Source organism: Uranotaenia lowii, unplaced genomic scaffold (genome assembly GCF_029784155.1).
Source record: "Uranotaenia lowii strain MFRU-FL unplaced genomic scaffold, ASM2978415v1 HiC_scaffold_283, whole genome shotgun sequence".
Lineage (NCBI taxonomy): Eukaryota > Metazoa > Arthropoda > Insecta > Diptera > Culicidae > Uranotaenia > Uranotaenia lowii.
This window is the reverse complement of record NW_026598183.1, coordinates 137-19,476: the sequence shown is the minus strand read 5'-3', so window position 1 is coordinate 19,476 and position 19,340 is coordinate 137. Positions and strand designations below refer to the sequence as shown.

The 19,340-nt window shown below is 39.2% G+C and overlaps 1 protein-coding gene across 4 annotated transcripts; it reads right to left on the bottom strand.

Annotated features, from left to right (window-relative positions):
- Nucleotides 1–2,048: 2,048 nt before the first annotated feature.
- LOC129759824 (sorting nexin-13-like) lies at nt 2,049–17,010 on the bottom strand. 4 transcript variants are annotated; one of them, XM_055757355.1, is made up of 8 exons: nt 16,727–17,010; nt 16,521–16,627; nt 12,804–13,367; nt 5,105–6,346; nt 4,928–5,043; nt 3,811–4,872; nt 3,053–3,408; nt 2,049–2,995 (listed from the first exon to the last, which is right to left on the bottom strand). In XM_055757355.1, the coding sequence occupies exons 1-8, from the start codon at nt 16,837–16,839 to the stop codon at nt 2,596–2,598; spliced, it is 3,960 nt and encodes a 1,319-aa protein (XP_055613330.1). In that variant the 5' UTR covers nt 16,840–17,010; the 3' UTR covers nt 2,049–2,595. The 4 variants fall into 4 exon arrangements, with proteins under 4 accessions (XP_055613330.1, XP_055613331.1, XP_055613332.1 ...); XM_055757356.1 differs by having other exon boundaries at nt 12,804–13,316; XM_055757357.1 differs by having other exon boundaries at nt 12,804–13,004.
- Nucleotides 17,011–19,340: the final 2,330 nt, after the last annotated feature.

Here is a 19,340-nt window from a genome sequence, read left to right as displayed (position 1 = left end):
GTATTATTTTTTTTTATTTATAATTCGAACTTAAAAAATCCCGTACTTTTTCGTATACCAGGATCTTCTTTTTTTATTTTGAAATAAATAGTACTTTATTTAGAGACATACTTAGTTTAAGGTAGAGATTTTTTTTTTACGACGGAAGCGAAGAATGAGCGTTGTGTACATACACCCCCCTATTTTTTAGTTATTAAGATGAAATCTGTTTTTCCGAAATGATAAAACTCAAAGAAAGATAAAACTGTTTGCGTGCGAAACTTTGAAAAACAAAACTGACAAAATTCTTTGCGCATACTCAATGGAAAATTATGGTCCTTAGAACTTTTTTTTAGATTTATTTTTCGAAATTTTACTGTACATTATTTTGGTTAATCGGTGTTCGGAGAGTTCTCCCTTAAAAAATTGTACCATATATGAAAAAAAAACAAGTAGAAAAATAAAAATCTTAATATTAAATACATAAAATAAAAAAGAGAAGGTAAAAAAAACAAGTCGATGTGGTATGTAATCTAAGAAATATGTAGAAAGAGATAAACCCCCTATTGATTGATTGAATGGTGGTAACAAAAAGAAACTAAATCTATGATTAAAATATTTAATGAATAGTGAAACAAGAATAAAAAAATGCGATAATTTAAGCGAGGAATGAACCCTTGAAAAACTATTGACGAATGTGATGGTTTGAATCATGAAATCGAAGAAACACAAGAATTCAACCCCCTGAATGATTGATGAAATTAAACAAAAGAAACATAAGAAGAAAAAACAATGGCAAAGTAATCGGGCTAACGTGCTGTACGATTAGCAAAAACAAGAGAAAAAACAAACAAACAATGTAGTCGCATAAGTTAAAAAAAAAGTTAAATGGAAAAATCAAACATAAGAAAAAAAATCCATAAAACAACAACACTAGTGTGATCCTCTAAATTCTCTTTCTTCTCGGATGTATAATGTAAATTAATTAATACCTAATAAAGAAAAAGTAAATACAAACAAAACTACTGCTCGTCATTACTTTACTTGGGATTAAGAAACAAAAGAAAGGAAACGAAATTAAAATACAAAAACGTATCGGAACGGAGCTTTGAATAAAACGATTTCTTCTAAGCAAACAGAAAATCTAAAGACAACCCCCGGAATGAGGATTTTGGGTAAACGGGAAGGATTTCTTCTGGTGGTGAAATTTTCTTAATGGAAAAGTTTCACATGAATCGTTATCCAACATTAAGGTAGTGACAAAAATCTTACTTCATTTCACTTTTTGGAAAAGCGTTTAAAATTAAAAAAAGGTAATAATGGAAAGGTATGAGCAGGTGAAATGAAGCGTCTATGGAAAGTAATATTCTAGCACTGTAACTTTGTATAAAAAAAAAACAAATTTTAAATTAAATTTAAATGCAGAATAATAAAAAGTGGTTATCTAAAGAATGTAAATAAGTCGAAAGTTCACCCGTTAATATCCGAAAACCACTTTCGCTTCAGCTTTATCGACAAAGAGTTTTCCTTTCGACGTTTTACAAGATCTTTTAAAACACAATCGAACTAAACTGACTAAACTTTTCGCCTTTTGACTCTCATTACATTCTTTTTCTATCTCTGTTGGACTTTTTTTTCGAGGGATTTTAAGCATTATCTCTGTTGGACGAAATTTGATATCGTTTTGCGGGCTTTTTAGCCTCGAAACTTTCGTTCGGATGAGCTGCTATTGGTCCTCAAAGCTCATCGATACTCCAATTCTTTTCCTGAAGCATTTTCTGGATTCAGGGCGAAGAAGTGAAATTGTGAAATGTGAGTCACGTCACTCGAGTCGCAGAATCAGCTTCGTTATTTTATTCCAAATCAAAAGCAAAATTGAACGATGAAATTACTTTTCCTCATAAAAAATAAAAAATAAAATATCGTCTCTCGTAAATTACGTCTCTTACAAAATTACCCTGTTGAAATGCTGCTATCAGCTTTGAATGCGACTTTGGGCAAGATAGCACAGGTCCCACCATTACAGAATAACCACCGGATTTCGGAACATTCAGAACACATGTTGAAGGTACATTTGCTATACTGATATCTATTATTTCGACAAGTCTTGTGTGTTGCTTCCTATGAGAGTATATGAAAATAAACATCAAAACTATAATCGTGATCTAACTTAAGGTAGGTACCTAATTCAAAATAAAACAGAAACCCTTCAAAAGAAAAGGTGTGGAGACCAAAGAAAAACAAAACTGAAACTAATATTGCAATATAATAACTAAGTATAAATCCTTTGCGGGACGTAACGTTTTGTTGTTTGTATGTTTCTGTAGTACTGAACGGAACAAATGCTAAGAGTGTGTACCGGAACGGGGCTAAATAATTATCGAACAATTGCTTCATTTTCGAGACATAAAATATGCTTTGGTAATCTGCGCTACACTTAATACTTTCTACATTGATTTTGACCTTAGGGTTCTAAAATACCTAACAATTTGTTTGTTCCAATTTTGTTCATGTATGGCGGAATGTTTCTAATAACTAGATTACGAAATTGTTTTGACACTTCCAAGCATTGTACTTACCCATGTTGATGGTGTTAATGACGATGTTCCATTCGGTCTAGTTGTAATGTTTGGAAGATTTTCGAGACCCGGAAGCCGACCCGGATGGAGTTCCTCCGGTGCGAATGGATTTGGTGTCCTCTTCTTGCCCCGTTTGCCGACTGGCTGCACCGATGCTGCTGGCATGTTTTGTCATACTGTCTGTTTGAAAGACCACCCGGAGCACGTGCTCGAATAGGATCAACAGTAGCCGTGTGTTGAGTTTCCGATTCTGTAGCATTTGGAAAAAGTTCAGCAGCCCGGTGTTGCAAGTCACGGAACCGACCACATGCTTGAGATCATCCGATAGCAGGGCAAACAGGGCTATCTTAGCTGCTAGTTTAGTGCGTAATCTGGTGCTGTCCTCCCGGATCGGTGGATTTGGATTGAAACGATCGCCGTCGGGCCACACATTGTTTCTAAAGAAATTCGTTTTAAATTACTAGAACAAATTTTCTTTAAAAATAAGGACTTACAAAACTGCCGAAAGTACCGCTTCAACCTTATCCATGGCCAGTAAAGAGCCAGCCAGTTGGATAATCTTCTTATTGGTAGCGTGACTGACCCAGGGTGCCCCCAGCAGTCGATTGATTAAGCCTCTTCGTAGCCATTGGGACTTGTTCTGAAGGTCAAAAACTTCGTCCAGCAGGTTTAGTGCCGATGTCAACGCAGGGTATTCGGACTGCTTCATTTCCAGCGTTGGGATGTCCTGGATGTCGTAGAATGTACGCTCTTTGAGTGGGCCTTTTCCAAGGAACATCCGTGAGATGCCTCCGACCAAAGTGTCGGGCATGTTGCGGATCTTACTCATGCCGGATTTGAAGGTTTCAATCTGGAAGATAATATTTTTTTAAATGGTCTCTTATCCTTACATAAAATTTTAAAAATCCATCAAAATTACTCAAAATTCCAATTTAGATTTCAGCTTTTAGATACAGATTTGATTTTTATATACATTTTACACTAAGATTCAGGTTAAGAGTTCATATTTTAATTTAGAATCCAGATTTTTGACTCGTTTCAAACTTTAAATTCTAGTTTCATAGTTTTAGATCTAGATTTTCTATTTTAAATTTAAGATTTAAATACAAATTTCAGATTAAAATTGCAAGTTCAGATTACAAAATCTGATTGATTGATTGATTGTTTGATTAGAGAGACTTTAAACTTAAAAGTTCATTCATCTCTGAAATCAGAATTTGACCAACGATTGGTAACATCGTTTTAAACTTACCGTCTTAACAACAGCTCCTCCATGCATCTTCCGATCGTCCGTGTCCGGTTCCAGGAAATTTTGCACGATAGTTAGTATATCGTTGTTGTTTTCTGCTTTGGCACAGATCTCGTGCAGGAATAGATTCAACACTTCCATTCGATGTTCCAGCACAGCTCTTTGCGTATTGTGGAAGGCTTTTTTGGCCGGGAATGGCACTTTCGAGAGTAATGGGAATCTTTTGACCAGCAGCTTCTTTAGTTCTAAAAATTTCGAGTACCGACGATAGATGTGCCAACTCTTGTGCTGGTTATCCTCGATCACACTAACCTGAATGGCGTAGACGGCGTATTGACCCTCACAGTGAATCGCTGTGTTGATGATCTTAGCTGAAAGTTTCTGCTTGAAGGTGAACGAATCTTCCGACTTGTTATCGATATGTATTTCAATCGGTGGTTGTGGTAAACTTGCTCCGGCTCCATCTGTCACTGAAGCTGCTGGTCCCGCTTTATCACTACCTGAGTCGTTACTCGAGCAATCCGAAGACTTCAAGTGTTCAATGTTGATATCACTTATCGGTGTAAACATTCCTGTACAATCGCTGTGCGATCGAGCATGCTTCACGCTAGCCACAGCTGGAAGAAGGCTTCCATCCAGACCTTTCTTGACGCCCTGGATGGCAACCTTAACATCATGTTCCTCTTTAATGTCATTCTGAAAGATCCCACTTGGTGGACCACTTTCTTCGTCATCTGTCATTTCGTCAAACTTCAAATCTCCTGAGTTGCTGTCACTCATGCCGTCCACCGTGGATCCCCCGATACCCAGATGATCCAACGAAGGAAGCTCGTGTTCCTGGTTGGCGTTGAAATCGAGTTCCCGCAGCAGCTGTTTGTAGGCCGAACTTTGGTAGAAGTTGTTCAGGAATACTTCTTCGTTCTTCTGCTTCTCGTACACGTACTTGCAAATTGAATCGAACCAGGTGTTCTCCGGCTGCAGACACACGTCGTTAATCCGTATACTGAGAGCTTCTATCAGACCCGGATCTATGTTTAGGTAGTTTGGCGATTTGGGAACCAGGTACTGAAATTAAATTAATCAGAAATGTAGATTTGAAGATAAAGCCAACGATGTTTACCTCTTGAAACAGCGTGCTAGCCTTATCTCTAATGATGCGCATCACCTCTTCCCTAGACAGTTTGGTCTTGTTGATCTGAATATCGGAAAAACTTTGACTTGTAGTAATTTTCCATTCTGTAACAAAAATAAGTTTAATTTGAAACAAATTTTCCACAAATTTTAAGAAAATACTAACCCTGCGCCGTCAGATAGAATATCACATACTTTTGCAGGTTCAGCACACTCAAGTAGTCCAAATAGTACGAAACGGCCAGCTCCTTCCTCAGAATATCGTCCAAGCTCAGCAGCGGAAGGTTTGAGTTGCTCTTCTCCTTTTCCGTTCTACCCAGATCCGTTTTGTTGTTCTGCAAATGACTGATCCTCAGATCGATCAGCTTCTGGGTATATTTCAAGCTAGCCAGCTCGGCACTGCAGTTGGCATCCCGATGTTTGGTGTCCATTTCCTTGGTGATCAACTGCCGGCATGCTCTCAGCTCGGACAGATCGTTCGACTGCCGGATCATTTTAAGCAGGAATTCCCCACTTGGTGGATCTTTGGCGAAATGTTTAGCAATCTGAAGATTGATGAAATCTGGGTCGGCCAAGGTGGTCACCATTGGGCGCAATAGACTGTTCGCCAGAATGTTACACAGCAATGTTCGCAGTGTTAGGCAATTGAAATCTTCTTCCGGTAAGGTGAAGTACAATACTGTTTCGGCTATTCGCTTTAGATAATCTACCAAAGCCTCCTCATCCATGCACTCCCGCTTATAATCATCACAGAATCCGAAGAAAGAGTTAAGAAGCATGACTTCCGGATCGACCAAAGACTGCTCATCGGTCTGAACGCCGTAGAACTTCGAGTTGGCCACATTTTTCTGCAGAGCTACATTCCCCAAGTGCCACGTCAAATCCGTTTCGCTCTTATTTCGCCGATGTCCATTACCCTTCAGGTTCCTTTTCTGCGGGGACAACTTCTCGTGGATCTTCAGCCGCTTCTGATCCGCAGCAGATCCTCCACTCGACTGTTTCACCACATCACTGACCTCCTGCGAAGCCAACCGATAAAACCTAGTATGTTTAGCTAAATCATCGATCAGCTTGGTGGTCATCAGTGGCAACAGTTCGGCTGCCTTCAGTCTTTGGCACACCCGCAGGATCAAACTTTCGATGCTGTTGCGGATGTTGGTGTCGCTAAACTCCCGACTGTCGGATACCACCGTAAACCAGGAGTCGATGAAATCTCGTATCACGTAGTCGACGATGGTATGGATCAGCTTATCGACCGCCTTGTTGCCGCTGAGAATTTTCTTCTTTTTAGGGGAGCCCGGTGGGGAGTCTCGATGGAGCAGAATCTCCGGATGGGTAATGTATGATTTGAAGGAAGCCAGAGGCGATGCGGATCCAGAAACTTCTTCTCCGACGGTGATGGCACTTGCTGCAATTTAAAAAGGATTTGATGAATTTTCCTGAATTTCATACTTTTAGAAACAGGAGGTGAGAGTTCATCAGCAATCAGTCTCTCCTTAGCTTAGCTTAGCTCCTTAGCATCTCAAGAATTTTATCAATTTTAAAGTGTGAAGTGATGTTTTCTTAACCGATTTCATCACTAAGCCAATCAGAAATGCATGGATCTACAGAATTTGCATGATCGATCATATTACATAATCAAAATAAAGATTTGAAGAAATACTCAAATCAGCTCACAGATAAGCTTCAACACAAGAGCTGCGTTCTAATCGTGATTTTGACGCTTTTGGACGCTCGGCCACCCTTTTACTGGTGAAGAAAATAGGGAACCTGTACACTAGCTGCCTGTGCGCCTGGTAACATTGCCGTGATGTCACCCACTGCTTGGGGCGACGCCTCTAAAGTGGCCTTAGCCAAAAACAAAGTAAGTTCACATTCCGCCTGAAATGTTCCCAGACAAGCTTAGAAACATAATCGAAGAACAGTTTCCACAACAAGGCATTATTAGGTGACCACCAGTTTCGTACGACTGGGATACTTGTAATATCGGTGGAGGAACACCGTGAAATCACCAAGCCACTTGAACTGAACTCTGGGTCCAGACGATATTGCAGTGGAACTTCTTGAAATGTTCTGCTCCGTGCCCTGGAATATGCGCATCATAGTAGTCAATGGCACATTGTATCCATAAGATGTTCTGTGAACTTTGTGAGAGCCACTCGATATCAACGAATAAGACCGTAAAGATCTCGATAGGACACTGAAGTCGACTGTTCTGATTAAGTATGGAGACTGTACTTCTCCATTCAATCGATTTCAATACTTTTGCTACTAATTGCACTACTGTTTTGCCACTACATGAATTTATTGAGTTAAAGGCAGAACGTCGTGCCCTGAGACTCTAAAAAAACAAAACGCTCTATGAGGGGGATCTTACAGGACATCTAAAAATCCTGAAGAAGTTTAAAATAAACTCACTAATTGTAAAGAATGATGACTGGATTGAATTCTCAAAAATGGATAATAGAACTGGGGCAGGGGTGTTCAGACGTAGACTCAGGATCTCAATTCCTAGGGGAGCTGGCCAACAGTAATCCAAGCAGAAATTCAAGCAATTCTAGAATGCACTTTAGCCTGTTTGAAAAGAGGATACAGATATACTAGTATCTACATGTTCTCTGACAGCCAGGCCGCTCTTCGAGCACTTAGTACGTTAACATTTTACTCCAAACTAGTATGGGAGTGTATTGTTCCATTAAAAAAACTTGGCCATAAGGAACAGAGATTTTTCATTCTACGGTATCTACGGTACTACAGTATCCTAGGGAAGAAGCAGACCAGCTAGCAAGGTGAGGATCTCAGGGACTGTTAATTGGACCTGACCCTTTCTGCGGAGTATCGAGGAGTGCCTTGACTATAGAGCTCAAGAACTGGGAAACCACCACTATTGTTTCCAATTGGAGAACAGCAGAGGGAGCAGCTAAGGCGAAAAGATTCATTGAACCATGCTTACGACTCTCAAAAAAACATGTTGAACTTAAGTAAAGGTAGGGTGTCCACGATGAAATTTTCACACACAAAATTGATTCGCAAAATTCGAGTTTTCATCCGATTGCCATCAAATTTGCAGGATTTGAAACTAACTATTAAATTTCATTTTACCATTTTACTCGTATTTTATTTACAGTAAATACACAAATGCCCGCACCTTGGTCTTTACCCCGGTCATAAGATTCTGCACAATCTGTGAATCAACCGTTTTTTGCATATAAACCCATACTTTCTTCAGATCCTCGACTGTCTTCACTACCTTAGGTCGTTTAAGAAGGTGCTGCTTCATAATCGCCCAGTATTTCTCGATGGGGCGGATCTCCGGAGTGTTGAACATTTTCGGCACGAAATTGACCTTATTGTCCACATACCACTTCAGCACGTCCTTGGAGAGGTGGCATGAGGCCAAATTCAGCCAGAAGATCATTGGGACGTAGTGGGCCTTCTGGAGGCACTATTTTATGTACACTTGTCCGTTCATCGTGTCCTGGGTCACGAAAGGTGCACTTCGCTTGCCGCACGTGCAGATGGCTTGCCAAACCAGGAATTCATTCGCAAATTTTGACATTTTCTGAGTGCCGATATGCTCCGAAAGGCTGAACTTATCCTTGGCCGTGAAAAACAGGTTTCCAGAGATCTGTTTGAAGTCGGCCTTCACATATGTTTCGTCGTCCATGATGCGGCATTCAATTTTCGTCAGCATGTTGAAGTAAAACTTCATGGCACGGGTTTTGGCGGACTTGTTCTGGTTCTCGTCTCGTTTAGGGACCTTTTGTACTTTGAACGTTCGAAACCGAGCCTTAAGTTTTGCCTTCTGGACAAAACTTCGGCTTAGATGCAGCTTCTTAGCCACATCCCGAACGGAGGCGTTCGGGTTTCGGTTGACTGGAGCTGTTGAAAATCGTGCATTTCGCCCACCGCTCGTCGAATAACACCTTCTAGCGCCACCTTGATCATCATGCAGGATAGACTATTGCCTTGTCGAAGGCCCTTGCGCGATTCGAATGAACATGATTCACCCGAAAACCGCACACAGCACTGCGTTTCATCCATCGTCGCCTTGATCAGTCTGGTCCGTTTCCTTGAAAAGCCGTTCTCGTTTATGATTTTCCATAGCTCGTCACGGTCGATCGTGTCGTCTGTGGCTTCGAAGTCGCTGAATAGTTGGTGCGTAGGGAATTGGTGTTCACGGCATTGTTGGAGGATTTGCCGTAGTGTGAACATCTGGTCCCTCGGAGACCGACCCTACATGAACCCGGCCTGATGACTTCCCACGAATCTATTTGCTTGTGGCGTTAGGCGGCGGAGTAGGATTCGGGACAGCACTTTGAAGGCGGCATTTAGGACAGTGATCGCTCGGTAGTTCTCACAGTCCAATTTGTCGCCCTTCATGTAGATGAGGCATATTGCTCCCTCCTTCCACTACTTCGGTAGCTATTCTGTGTCCCAGTTCCGGACCATCAATCGGTGAAGGCAATCGGCCAACTTGTCCCGGCCCATTTTGATGAGTTCAGCTGCTATTCCATCCTTCTCAGCCGACTTGTTGCTATTCACCTGACGAATGGCATACTTAACTTCACTCGTCGTTGGGAGTGGCTCCTCTAGGTCGTTGATTACGCCGGCGATGTACCTTCCCCACCGTCTAGATCTCCTGCATGTGCGCCGTTCAGGTGTTCATCGAAGTGCTGCTTCCACCTTTTGATCACCTCACGATTGTCCGTCAGGATTCCTCCGTCCTTATCCCGGCACATTTCGGCTTGCGGCACGAAGCCTTTGCGGGATGCGTTGAGTTTCGAGTTTCTTGGGAACGATGCAGCTGCTCCAGCTTCTCAAGCTCGTCCTCCTCCAGGCGGCGCTTTTTCTCCCGAAAAATTCGGACTCGCTGCCTCTTCCGCTGTCGGTGATTTTCCACGTTCCGAAGGGTGCCTCTTTACACTACTGCCGCCCGCGCGGCGTTCTCTTCGTCCATCACCCTCTTACACTCCTCGTCGAACCAGTCGTTCCGTCGAGTTTGCTCTACATAACCGATGACGTTCTCCGCAGCACTGTTGATGGCTGTCTTGATGGTATCCCAACAGTCCTCGAGAGGGGCTTCGTCAAGCTCGCCTTCTGCCGGCAGCGCTGCTTCGACTGATTTCGCGTAATCTGCCGCGACCTCAGGTTGTTCAGTCGTGCGATATTTAACTGAGGCGGGCGCCGGTTTTGTGTTTTGTTCACTACGGAGAGTTTTGGGCGCATCTTCACCATCACCAGATAGTGGTCTGACTCGATGTTGGCGTCTCGACAGGATCTGACGTCGATGATGTCCGAGAAGTGAAGGCTGTCAATCAAAACGTGGTCGATCTCTGATTGCGTTTGGTACGGTGATCTCCAGGTGTACTTGTGTGGGAGGCGGTGCTGGAAAAAGGTACTACGTCCGGCCATGCGTTTGGAGGCGGCGAAATCAATAAGTCTGAGGCCGTTTTTGTTGGTCAGCTGGTGCGCACTGAACCTTCGAACTGTCGGTTTGAATTCCTCCCCCTGACCGTCCTGAGCGTCAAAATCCCGAAGATGATCATCTTGATATCATGTATTGGGCAGCGATCGTATTCACGCTCCAGCTGCGCGTAGAATTCGTCTTTGTCGTAATCGGTTCTTCCGAGGTGAGGGCTGTGCACGTTGTTGATACTGATGATGAATAACCGGCCCTTGATTCTCAACCGCCACATTCGTGGGTTGATCGGCCACCACCCGATCACGCGCTTTTGCATCTTTCCCATCACTATAAAAGCTGTTCCAAGCTCGTGTGTGTTGCCGCAGCTCTGGTAGATGGCACGACTATCTGGGAACGTTCGTAACGTGGAGCTCTTCCAGCATACATCCTGCAGCGTTATGATGTCGAATTTGCGACTCTTCAATTCGTTGGAGAGCACGTGGCCCACGAAATTTAGAGAACGTCGTTCCATGTTCCAAGTTTAAAATTGCTTATCCCTTTTCGTCGCGTGGGTCTTTGCCAATTTCCATCCGAAATTTGTTGTTCGTTGTTCGTTGCGACTAGCTGGTGGCCGTGGCACCAAGTACAGCATCACGGGAAATTCTCGGGTTTTTGAACACTGATTTCTCATTAAGCACAACTGTTCCGAAGTCAAGCTCCGTTTGTTTAACAACACTTGATATTTCCACTTTTGAACTGGGATCATATTTACACCCGATATAATTTAGTCAAATTTTCATTGTGTACCACACTGTTCGTATCATGGTGGTTTCCAAAAAGCAAACGCAGTTTGCTGGAATTCACTTGCTTCGTTGCAGTGCAGGAGAGACTCATATGTCTTATGAAGCTCCCTGGTAACGAGTAACACGTAAAACACGTTTATAGGTTTTTGTATTTGATGAACAAACACTTCGTATGGTCCTTATGCTGAGGCCGGAAAACTTCGGCTCCGGTTTAGAATTTCTTCATATACTTCTTCCTGTTGATCCTTCTCTTAAGTTTGATTACCATCCTCGGTTTGCATTCGAGTATCGGTAAAAGTTGAAGGCCGGCCTTCGCCAGCAATAGCGGAACGGGTGTTTTAAAACAGCAGCTAAACGTAGGTTGTATTTTTGACCAGGGTTGAAGAGCAATGAGTGAAGTAATCAATCTATGATAGGCCTTGCTAGCTATTTTATACTGTGCTTGTGAATCTTCATTTCGGCTTTTACAAGTCTTCGTAAACAAGCGTTTTTACCACGTCGCATTTGCCAAAGAGTGGACGTGCTCCAAGCCGGTGAAACATGTGGTTCAAATCTAGACACATGTAGAATCAACCAGTTGTTGATCACGCTGCAAAATGGCTCATTTATGTTGTCAATCGATGAGCTATCGAAGAGTACATCCCAGTCATCGGCGCTCAAGTATAACGAAACAAGATCGAAGTTTATCTTTCGAAAATTCAGGGGCCCAATACTAAGTGTCGGTAGGATTGATAGAGCCTCCTTGATAACTGAAGCCACGGTTAGACCGAAAACGATTGGAGGATGGTGCAAGACGGTCGGTACTAATGCATCAGGAATGCTGCAAACATCAATTTTTTTCGTCACTGGAACCTAAAAACCGAATCCAACATGCGTGTGTTGTGATTCTTAACAACATTGAATTGGGCCATGCTCAGCGACCGGACAGAACCAGGCTGGAGAAAAGCTTTTTGCACAACCACCAGCTACAAAATACGACCATCGAGGAGGTTAAAAGTCGCAGTTCTGTAGAGCAATATCGTGTTACTAACAAAAGACAATATGCCTCCCCTCGAAATTTTGAGTAAGGAATTCGAATATGACATTGTTCTCATGGCGAAGGAGTACAGCTAAGTCGGGTTAGTGTTTGAGACATTGGAGCCACATTTGATGAACTAAATCAGCCTACGATTGCAGGAGCCTACAAAGGGAGTTATCTGGACCAAACACGTATTTATCCCTTTTTTGGAACGCTGAGAAATCGAAAGAAAATAAGACTGATGTACCTAAATACGATAACTCATAAAAACAAAGACAAAGTATGGTTTTTAGTAAATAAAAATAAAAATAGAATTACCTTTTGATTTTTTGTTGCCATAATATGAAAAAAATAAAATTTTGACTTCCATCAGATTATAATCAAAACTCAAATGTCTTATGCCTTAAAATTCTTCCCATATTAACAGTTTTTGGTTTATAATTTTGTGATTTTTATCCTGTGCAATTGTGTAGGTATTTTTGAAGATAATTTAATGAGAAAGCATTCAAAGCAAACATTAAGCCAATAAAACATAAACGAAAAAAAAAATAAAGACTAGGACTTGTGAACACAAATTGATGACACCACTCCCAAAATCCTTGTATGAAATCTCAAACTCCACAATAATGGTCACACCTACCTTCTTTCTTCCGGTGCCCTTCATGATGTCGCGATGCACTCTGCTGCTGCTGCCCATGGCTGGCGGTGTTTCGACCCTTGTCCGTATGAATCTTGATATTGTCGAACGGTCTCCAACGAAGTCCACCTGAGGCGGGGTCTCCACTTCCGGTTGCCGTTGAACGATCCGAGCTCGATCCCGGCGGCGGATCCCTGGTGTTATCTAGAATGGTATGATCCCTCGAATGAAAGTGCAAATGGCCCCGGTGCATGAGATGATCGGTGATCAGGCTACTACTTCCTCCACCCCCATTTGAACCACTAGCACTACCACTTCCGCTAGGACTGGTTGATCCCCCACCACCTCCACCGGAATGATCTCCGGTGCGCTTTTTGAACAGCAACTCAATGCCGGCATCCAGCAGGTTGCGCCGCTTGCCACCGGCACTTCCGCCATTGCTGTTGTCCCCACTCCCGGAGGCCGATCCTCCGGAAGATCCGTGGTGGCCGCGGGATTTCCGAGATTCGGTTTGGACTTTGATGTTGGGGGATATCAATAGCAGATTACTGGGCCGTTGGTCACACACTGTACTTGTACAGCCAGTGTGAAGAGATGAATGATTTCAAGACGTACATACGAGCATGGCGCGAGCATTTCGAAATGGTGGGAATTTTGGTGCATTTCGTACGAGACAAGAAAGAAGAGATAGAGAAAGAGACAGAATGGAACAGGTGGAGTCAGACGGTTCTATTTCTAATGAATATTTTACAATAAATGAATGCAATAATACAGTGCAACACAAAAAAAAAAGAAATAACGACTTCTCTCTTTATTACTTTTGAAACAAAAGAATAAAAAATTTCTTTAGCAAAATTGAAGATAGCGATAGCCATTAACTTCTTTTTTTGTTCAACAATTTGTTAATTTTATCTAGATGCACAAGTTTGCTGAACATAGGAGTACAAAATTTCTTAAGGCTTTTGAAATACGGACTTCATGCCCGGATATTTGATGCAAAACTTGGAAATGGCCCAGCCCTGCCCGATCGCCCGAATTTTTTTTAAAGGTTTTATCAAAATGATCATAAACGGTTTTTCGGAAAACTAAAATACGATTTAAAATTTGCTCAAGTTTTTGTATAAAATAAATATTTTTTCAAGTGTTTTATTTCTTGATTTTTGTTGAATATTTCCTGTGTTTTGACCAAATTTTCCCGGATTTAGCTCGGATTTTGGATTACAATTTTTGAAATCAAATACCCGGATTTTGCCAGATTTTTAATTAAAAAAAACCCGTATTTTTTCGGCCCAGATAGGTGCGAGAAAAATTCTGGCAACCTTAGTTTAGCTGATGGTCCAAGAGTTTAATCTATGATTTTTTTTATTATAGTCGTTCTAACATCTTTGTATCATTCGCGACGCAGGCCCGTAGGAAGAATCGCCTTATGGGAGGGAGGGTTGGACTTTTTTTATATGATATTTTTGCTCAAACAACGCATAAGCTATTTGTTTATTCATTTTTAAGTTCTTTTACAATAATAATGTTTGTATAAAATAGAAACTTTGGAAAGTTTTTAAAATTTTAAGATATATTTGTGAAAAGCCAAAATAGGAAACTTACTCTAATCGGTTGTTGAAATTTTTGAATTCGCCAAAAATATAGTGAATTTAGCTAACTTCATTTGAACATATAATTAGATTTGTATTCAAAGAAAAGCTTCAATTTCTTTAAAAAAAAAGACTTATTCTATGCTCAAATCAAATAAGCAAAATCTTAAGAAAATTCAAGATTTTTACTTCTTGCAAATTCGATCTAAATTTAAGATTTTAGGTTGAAATTTGGCTCTTGGAAACCTGCAATTTCAATTAAGTTAAAAATACAACACAAAAAAGATGTGATTTTCTGTGATTTATTTACGGAGTGATAACATGTTTCTTTATCAGCAAATGTGTTTCAAAAGAAATTAATAGAAATAATAAAAATCCAGTAGATGATTTTTTAAATACAAATAAAACTTTTTTTTTTTTGTGGCGTTTAAATAGCTGTGAGAAGCTGACGCTGAAAAGGAAATGTCGGTAGAGGGATCAGGGAAATAAAAGTTTAGAGTAGGCAGCTTAATTTTTTAAATACAAATAAAACTTATTAAAATAATCTCCAATTCTACTTTTCTTAACAAAAAATAATTCGAGCAACGTTGTCTTACAACTATCATTAGGGCTTTTAAATCTAAGCACTTCATTTGAGACTTTCAGCTGAATTTTGTACACAAACTGGCTTTGGTTTAAATTTAAAATTCCGAATTTAAATTAAAAAAAAACCTACCTACCTACGAAACGTAGTTTCTGAGATAGTGCAGTTTACAATTATAAACGGTACTGTAGTTAATCATTGAAATTTTTTTTATGAACTTTTCAAATAATCTTCTGTGGTCTGTAAAACCAAGCACTTTTATTGTTTCAATATGAGCTCTTAATCTATGTGAGTCCATATCAATAAATAGTTTTTAATACGACTTCAACAAAATTAGTTGTCTCATGCAAAACACCCATTTTTTAAGAATACTTGCTTTAAAGTCATTCTCTGCATAAACATCAAAACTCAAAGCATCTGAAAGCAGACATTTTAGACGATTTCAAAATTTGTATAGTTCATGTAAATCGGTTCAATACTTTTGATTTCATAACCAAAACAGTAATTGTTTATTGTTTATTGAAAATAATATCATCTGACATATCGGGATGAATAAGCCAGTGATGCTTAAAATCCCTTGAGAAAAAAAAAATCATCTGACATAGGTGTCTTAATGATCTACTTAATACTATTTGTACATAACATTACAGGCATTCTTAGTTTCGTAATTGTACGCTTAAATAATCCGGGTCTATATGACCCTAACCAGCTAATTCTTTTTTTTTTGCAGGGTGACTCTGGTAACCCTATTCAAAAATCTAAAAATGAGAAATTGAGAGCAACTCATTTTAGGTAAAATTAGATAATTTCATGTTGCTTTAACCGTTCCTGAGATATTGCGTCGAGAAAGTATAGTTCGGGTCAAAAAGACCCTAATCGCGAAGGAAGGTTATGAACAGATTTTTACAAACTTGACATATTTGAATAGCCTACACTTACACTTTTACAATTTTTTGTCAAACTTAAAAAAAATCAAGGAGCCCAAAATAATATATGTTTAAATCAAATATGATTGGCATGATTAATCATTAATTGATAACAAAAAAATGTTTTTTTTTATGAATGAAAATCAACAATAAACTATAATGACAAAAAATCTAATCAATGTTTATCGATCGTCTGCAGCTTATAACTCTATTCTGTTTATATTGATTCATAAGACCTGGTGGAAACAAATTCTATAACTCCTCGTTTACAAAAACAATTTAAGGATTCAAGCTATCTTCAACATACTGTAGCGTTAGGTATCGAATGGGCTCCACACGAATAGGAATAACCAACGGAAACAAAAACAAAACGTGCCCAGCGAAAAACATGAAAATCATCCAAACACGTCCGGATGAATGAAAAAGAAAAATGAATGAAATCAAATTAAGCAGTAACTATTTACACCGAGCAACTAAAGGTTAATATGATTGATGAGCATTATAATAACTGAGGCATATGTACAAAGAAAACGTTTGATTGACTAACGGATAAGGAATGCTAGGCATGCAGAAGCGTTAAAATACCGAGTCATGTAAACCATTGCAATAGCGACAAACTTACCAATACTCAACCCAAGAGTTTTTGGTTCTTCCAAAGGGTTTTCCAATAGGCCACTGTCAAGAAACTTGTCCAAGTCGCCATGTTGGAGGTAGAGTATGGTCAAAAACCTAAAAAGGAAACAGGTTTAATTCAGTCGAACGGATTCTTTGAGTCATTATCTCATCAAAACGAAATAACAAACTGCGCCAAGGAGTGGCCTCACTCACCCGAGCAGAAATCCAATCAATCCGATAACGATGGCAATAAACCAAAACAACCCGAGCAGGTTGATCGAAACTCCGATGCTAAGCACAATCCAGCTGGCGTACTTGAATTCCATTTTCTTCTCTTTTGTGATATTGTTGACGCGCACCAACCGGACGACACTTTACACCATATTTCGAGCACTTGTTTCCGGTCCGCGGGCTGGTAAATTCATGTTTTCTCAACCGACCAACCTGGCACGTACGCAGTTTTCGAAACGCGATGCACAATTTTCTGCTTTTTTCGCTGCGAGGCAGAAATGTTTTGGTCACTGCAGTGCTGTCAGAAGTTTGCAAAAACTGACAGTTGCTCTGCTCAGCTGTTTACAGTAGAGGCGCTTTAAGAGCAGTTGCATCAGCCTTTGTCTGGTGAAATGGGTGAAATGATATCCAATATTCAGGTACCTACATAATTTTTTTTTCAAGGAATTTAACAGCAAGCTGTCATTCTTCCCAACCAGGTACATAAATAAGTTATGGCTTTATAAATATGTGACGCTCGGAGTATCTTTATTTCGCATACGTTTATGCAACCTTTTAAAAAGCCACCAGCGTACCCAGATGGAAAATTTTTATACTGAACCCTAGACGTGCCCCTTCCCTCCCCTAAATTAAATTATAATCTAACAGTTGAGTCGCCGCGACTATTACGGCTCCCCCTTCTACTAACATAGATAAGTTAAGTGATACACTCGGCAAAATGAAACTTTGTAAGTAAAATGCCTTAATAAACAGACCTTTGATTTAAAAAAAAAAAAACCTTTTAAAAATATACAAAAGAATCCGGCTTATATAGTAGTCGGGAGAAGGAACGCCTTGAATAAGCGAAACATCGAACAACACAAAATGTATTGAAAACACTATCTTTTTCCCCAGATTGTGCAATACTTTGCATATAATGCGGGCGCATATAGTGTACTGAAAGTAGTCAGAAAAACTATTAGTTTCACCAGTTATTTTCAAATTTACAAAAACATGCGATTTTCACCTTACTAAGAATAAAGGGTAAGTTGCAAAAAACTTAGTTTTTAATGAAAAAACAAATGAAAAAGTTTAAAAAGTTATTGTTTTTGTCATATTTGTGATATCATAACGCATATAGCACCAATTGCAGCAATTTTTGGTTTTATTCGAATTAAGTTTTACACTCTTTCTGTCAAAAATGTTTCAAAAGAAAAAGCATTAGGATGTTGCATACATTTAAGGGTAAAAAACACTACAAAAATTCTACTAGCTGAAATTATAAAAATTAATGTTTGGATGGATGAAATTTTAAAATAAACTAACGCGAGATGCAACATAATCATATTCTAGCATATGGAAACGATATTTTAAAGGTAAATCTTTGATTTGCATTTTGATGCAATTTAGCAGAGATTGGCAATTGGATTATAAAAATATTTCTTAAAAAAAAATTTGACTATTTTACGAAGAATATTTTTACACCAACAGTGTTCGTAGACAATAATGAAAGCATTATAATGTTTAAAGATGATATCATTAAGCTAATCCGTCATACTGAATAAAGATTTTTACGGCATCGAAAAATGTAAAAATTTGTATATCTATTGCTCGATTTATTTAAATTTCCTATGAGAATCAAAAACTATTAAAAACTGTCTCACGATGTGAGCAACAATGTAATCATCATTTTGTTATCAATTAATGATAACTTTATAACATTATATTTATAAAAACTGAATGAGTGTTGTGGTTGTCATATTACATTTTATTATATGTTCGGACACTTCATGAAATTTCCTTTGATTCAATTTTTCACAAATTAAAAGACGCGACCTCTCTAAAATTCTTTAACAAAATGACCTATCTTGATGTTGCTGTGAGTTAGAATTCGATGAATAATACTTTCAATCTGCTAATTTCCTTTTTTCAAAATTTAAGCATTCACATTTTGACAAATACTATAAAATGTAAATTGAAAAGATGATCATATAATTCAAAGTATATATTCAAATACAAATGCATTTCAGGTAACAGATTGTTTGAAATCACTGGAAATAGTGATGTGCCATGTCTGCAAATTTGGTATACGGTGTAGCATACTTCAAAATGGTTTTGGAGAAAAAAGAGAAAGGCAATTGATTGAAACTGCTTAAAATGGCTAATCAATGTTATCGATAATTTTTGCCCCTGGAGGTAGGCACTGCAATTAACATTTCATCGAATATCAGTAAATATCATTACAGGTAAAAGGAATAAACAAATGAAATGAACGTATTCTTTGGTTAATAAGCTATTATCCCTACCCCACATTGAAGGTAAAAAAAAGTTGTTTAAAATTGATAGTAACAAATCCGAAATACTTTTTTTTCCTTGATTGATGCACGATTAGACCGAATACTGAAGGGTGGCTCCAGAGAGTTTTTTCTTTACTTAGTTTCAGATCATATGTAAGCTTAACCTGTTTTATTGCGAAAAAAAAATATGAGTACTCAGTTAATTTATATAAATAAAACGTACTCTCCTAAAAATCGTTACACATTAGATGCTATGAATTACAAACGACCCCAACCAATCAAGTTTATCCCCATCACGAGACACACTCATCGATACAATC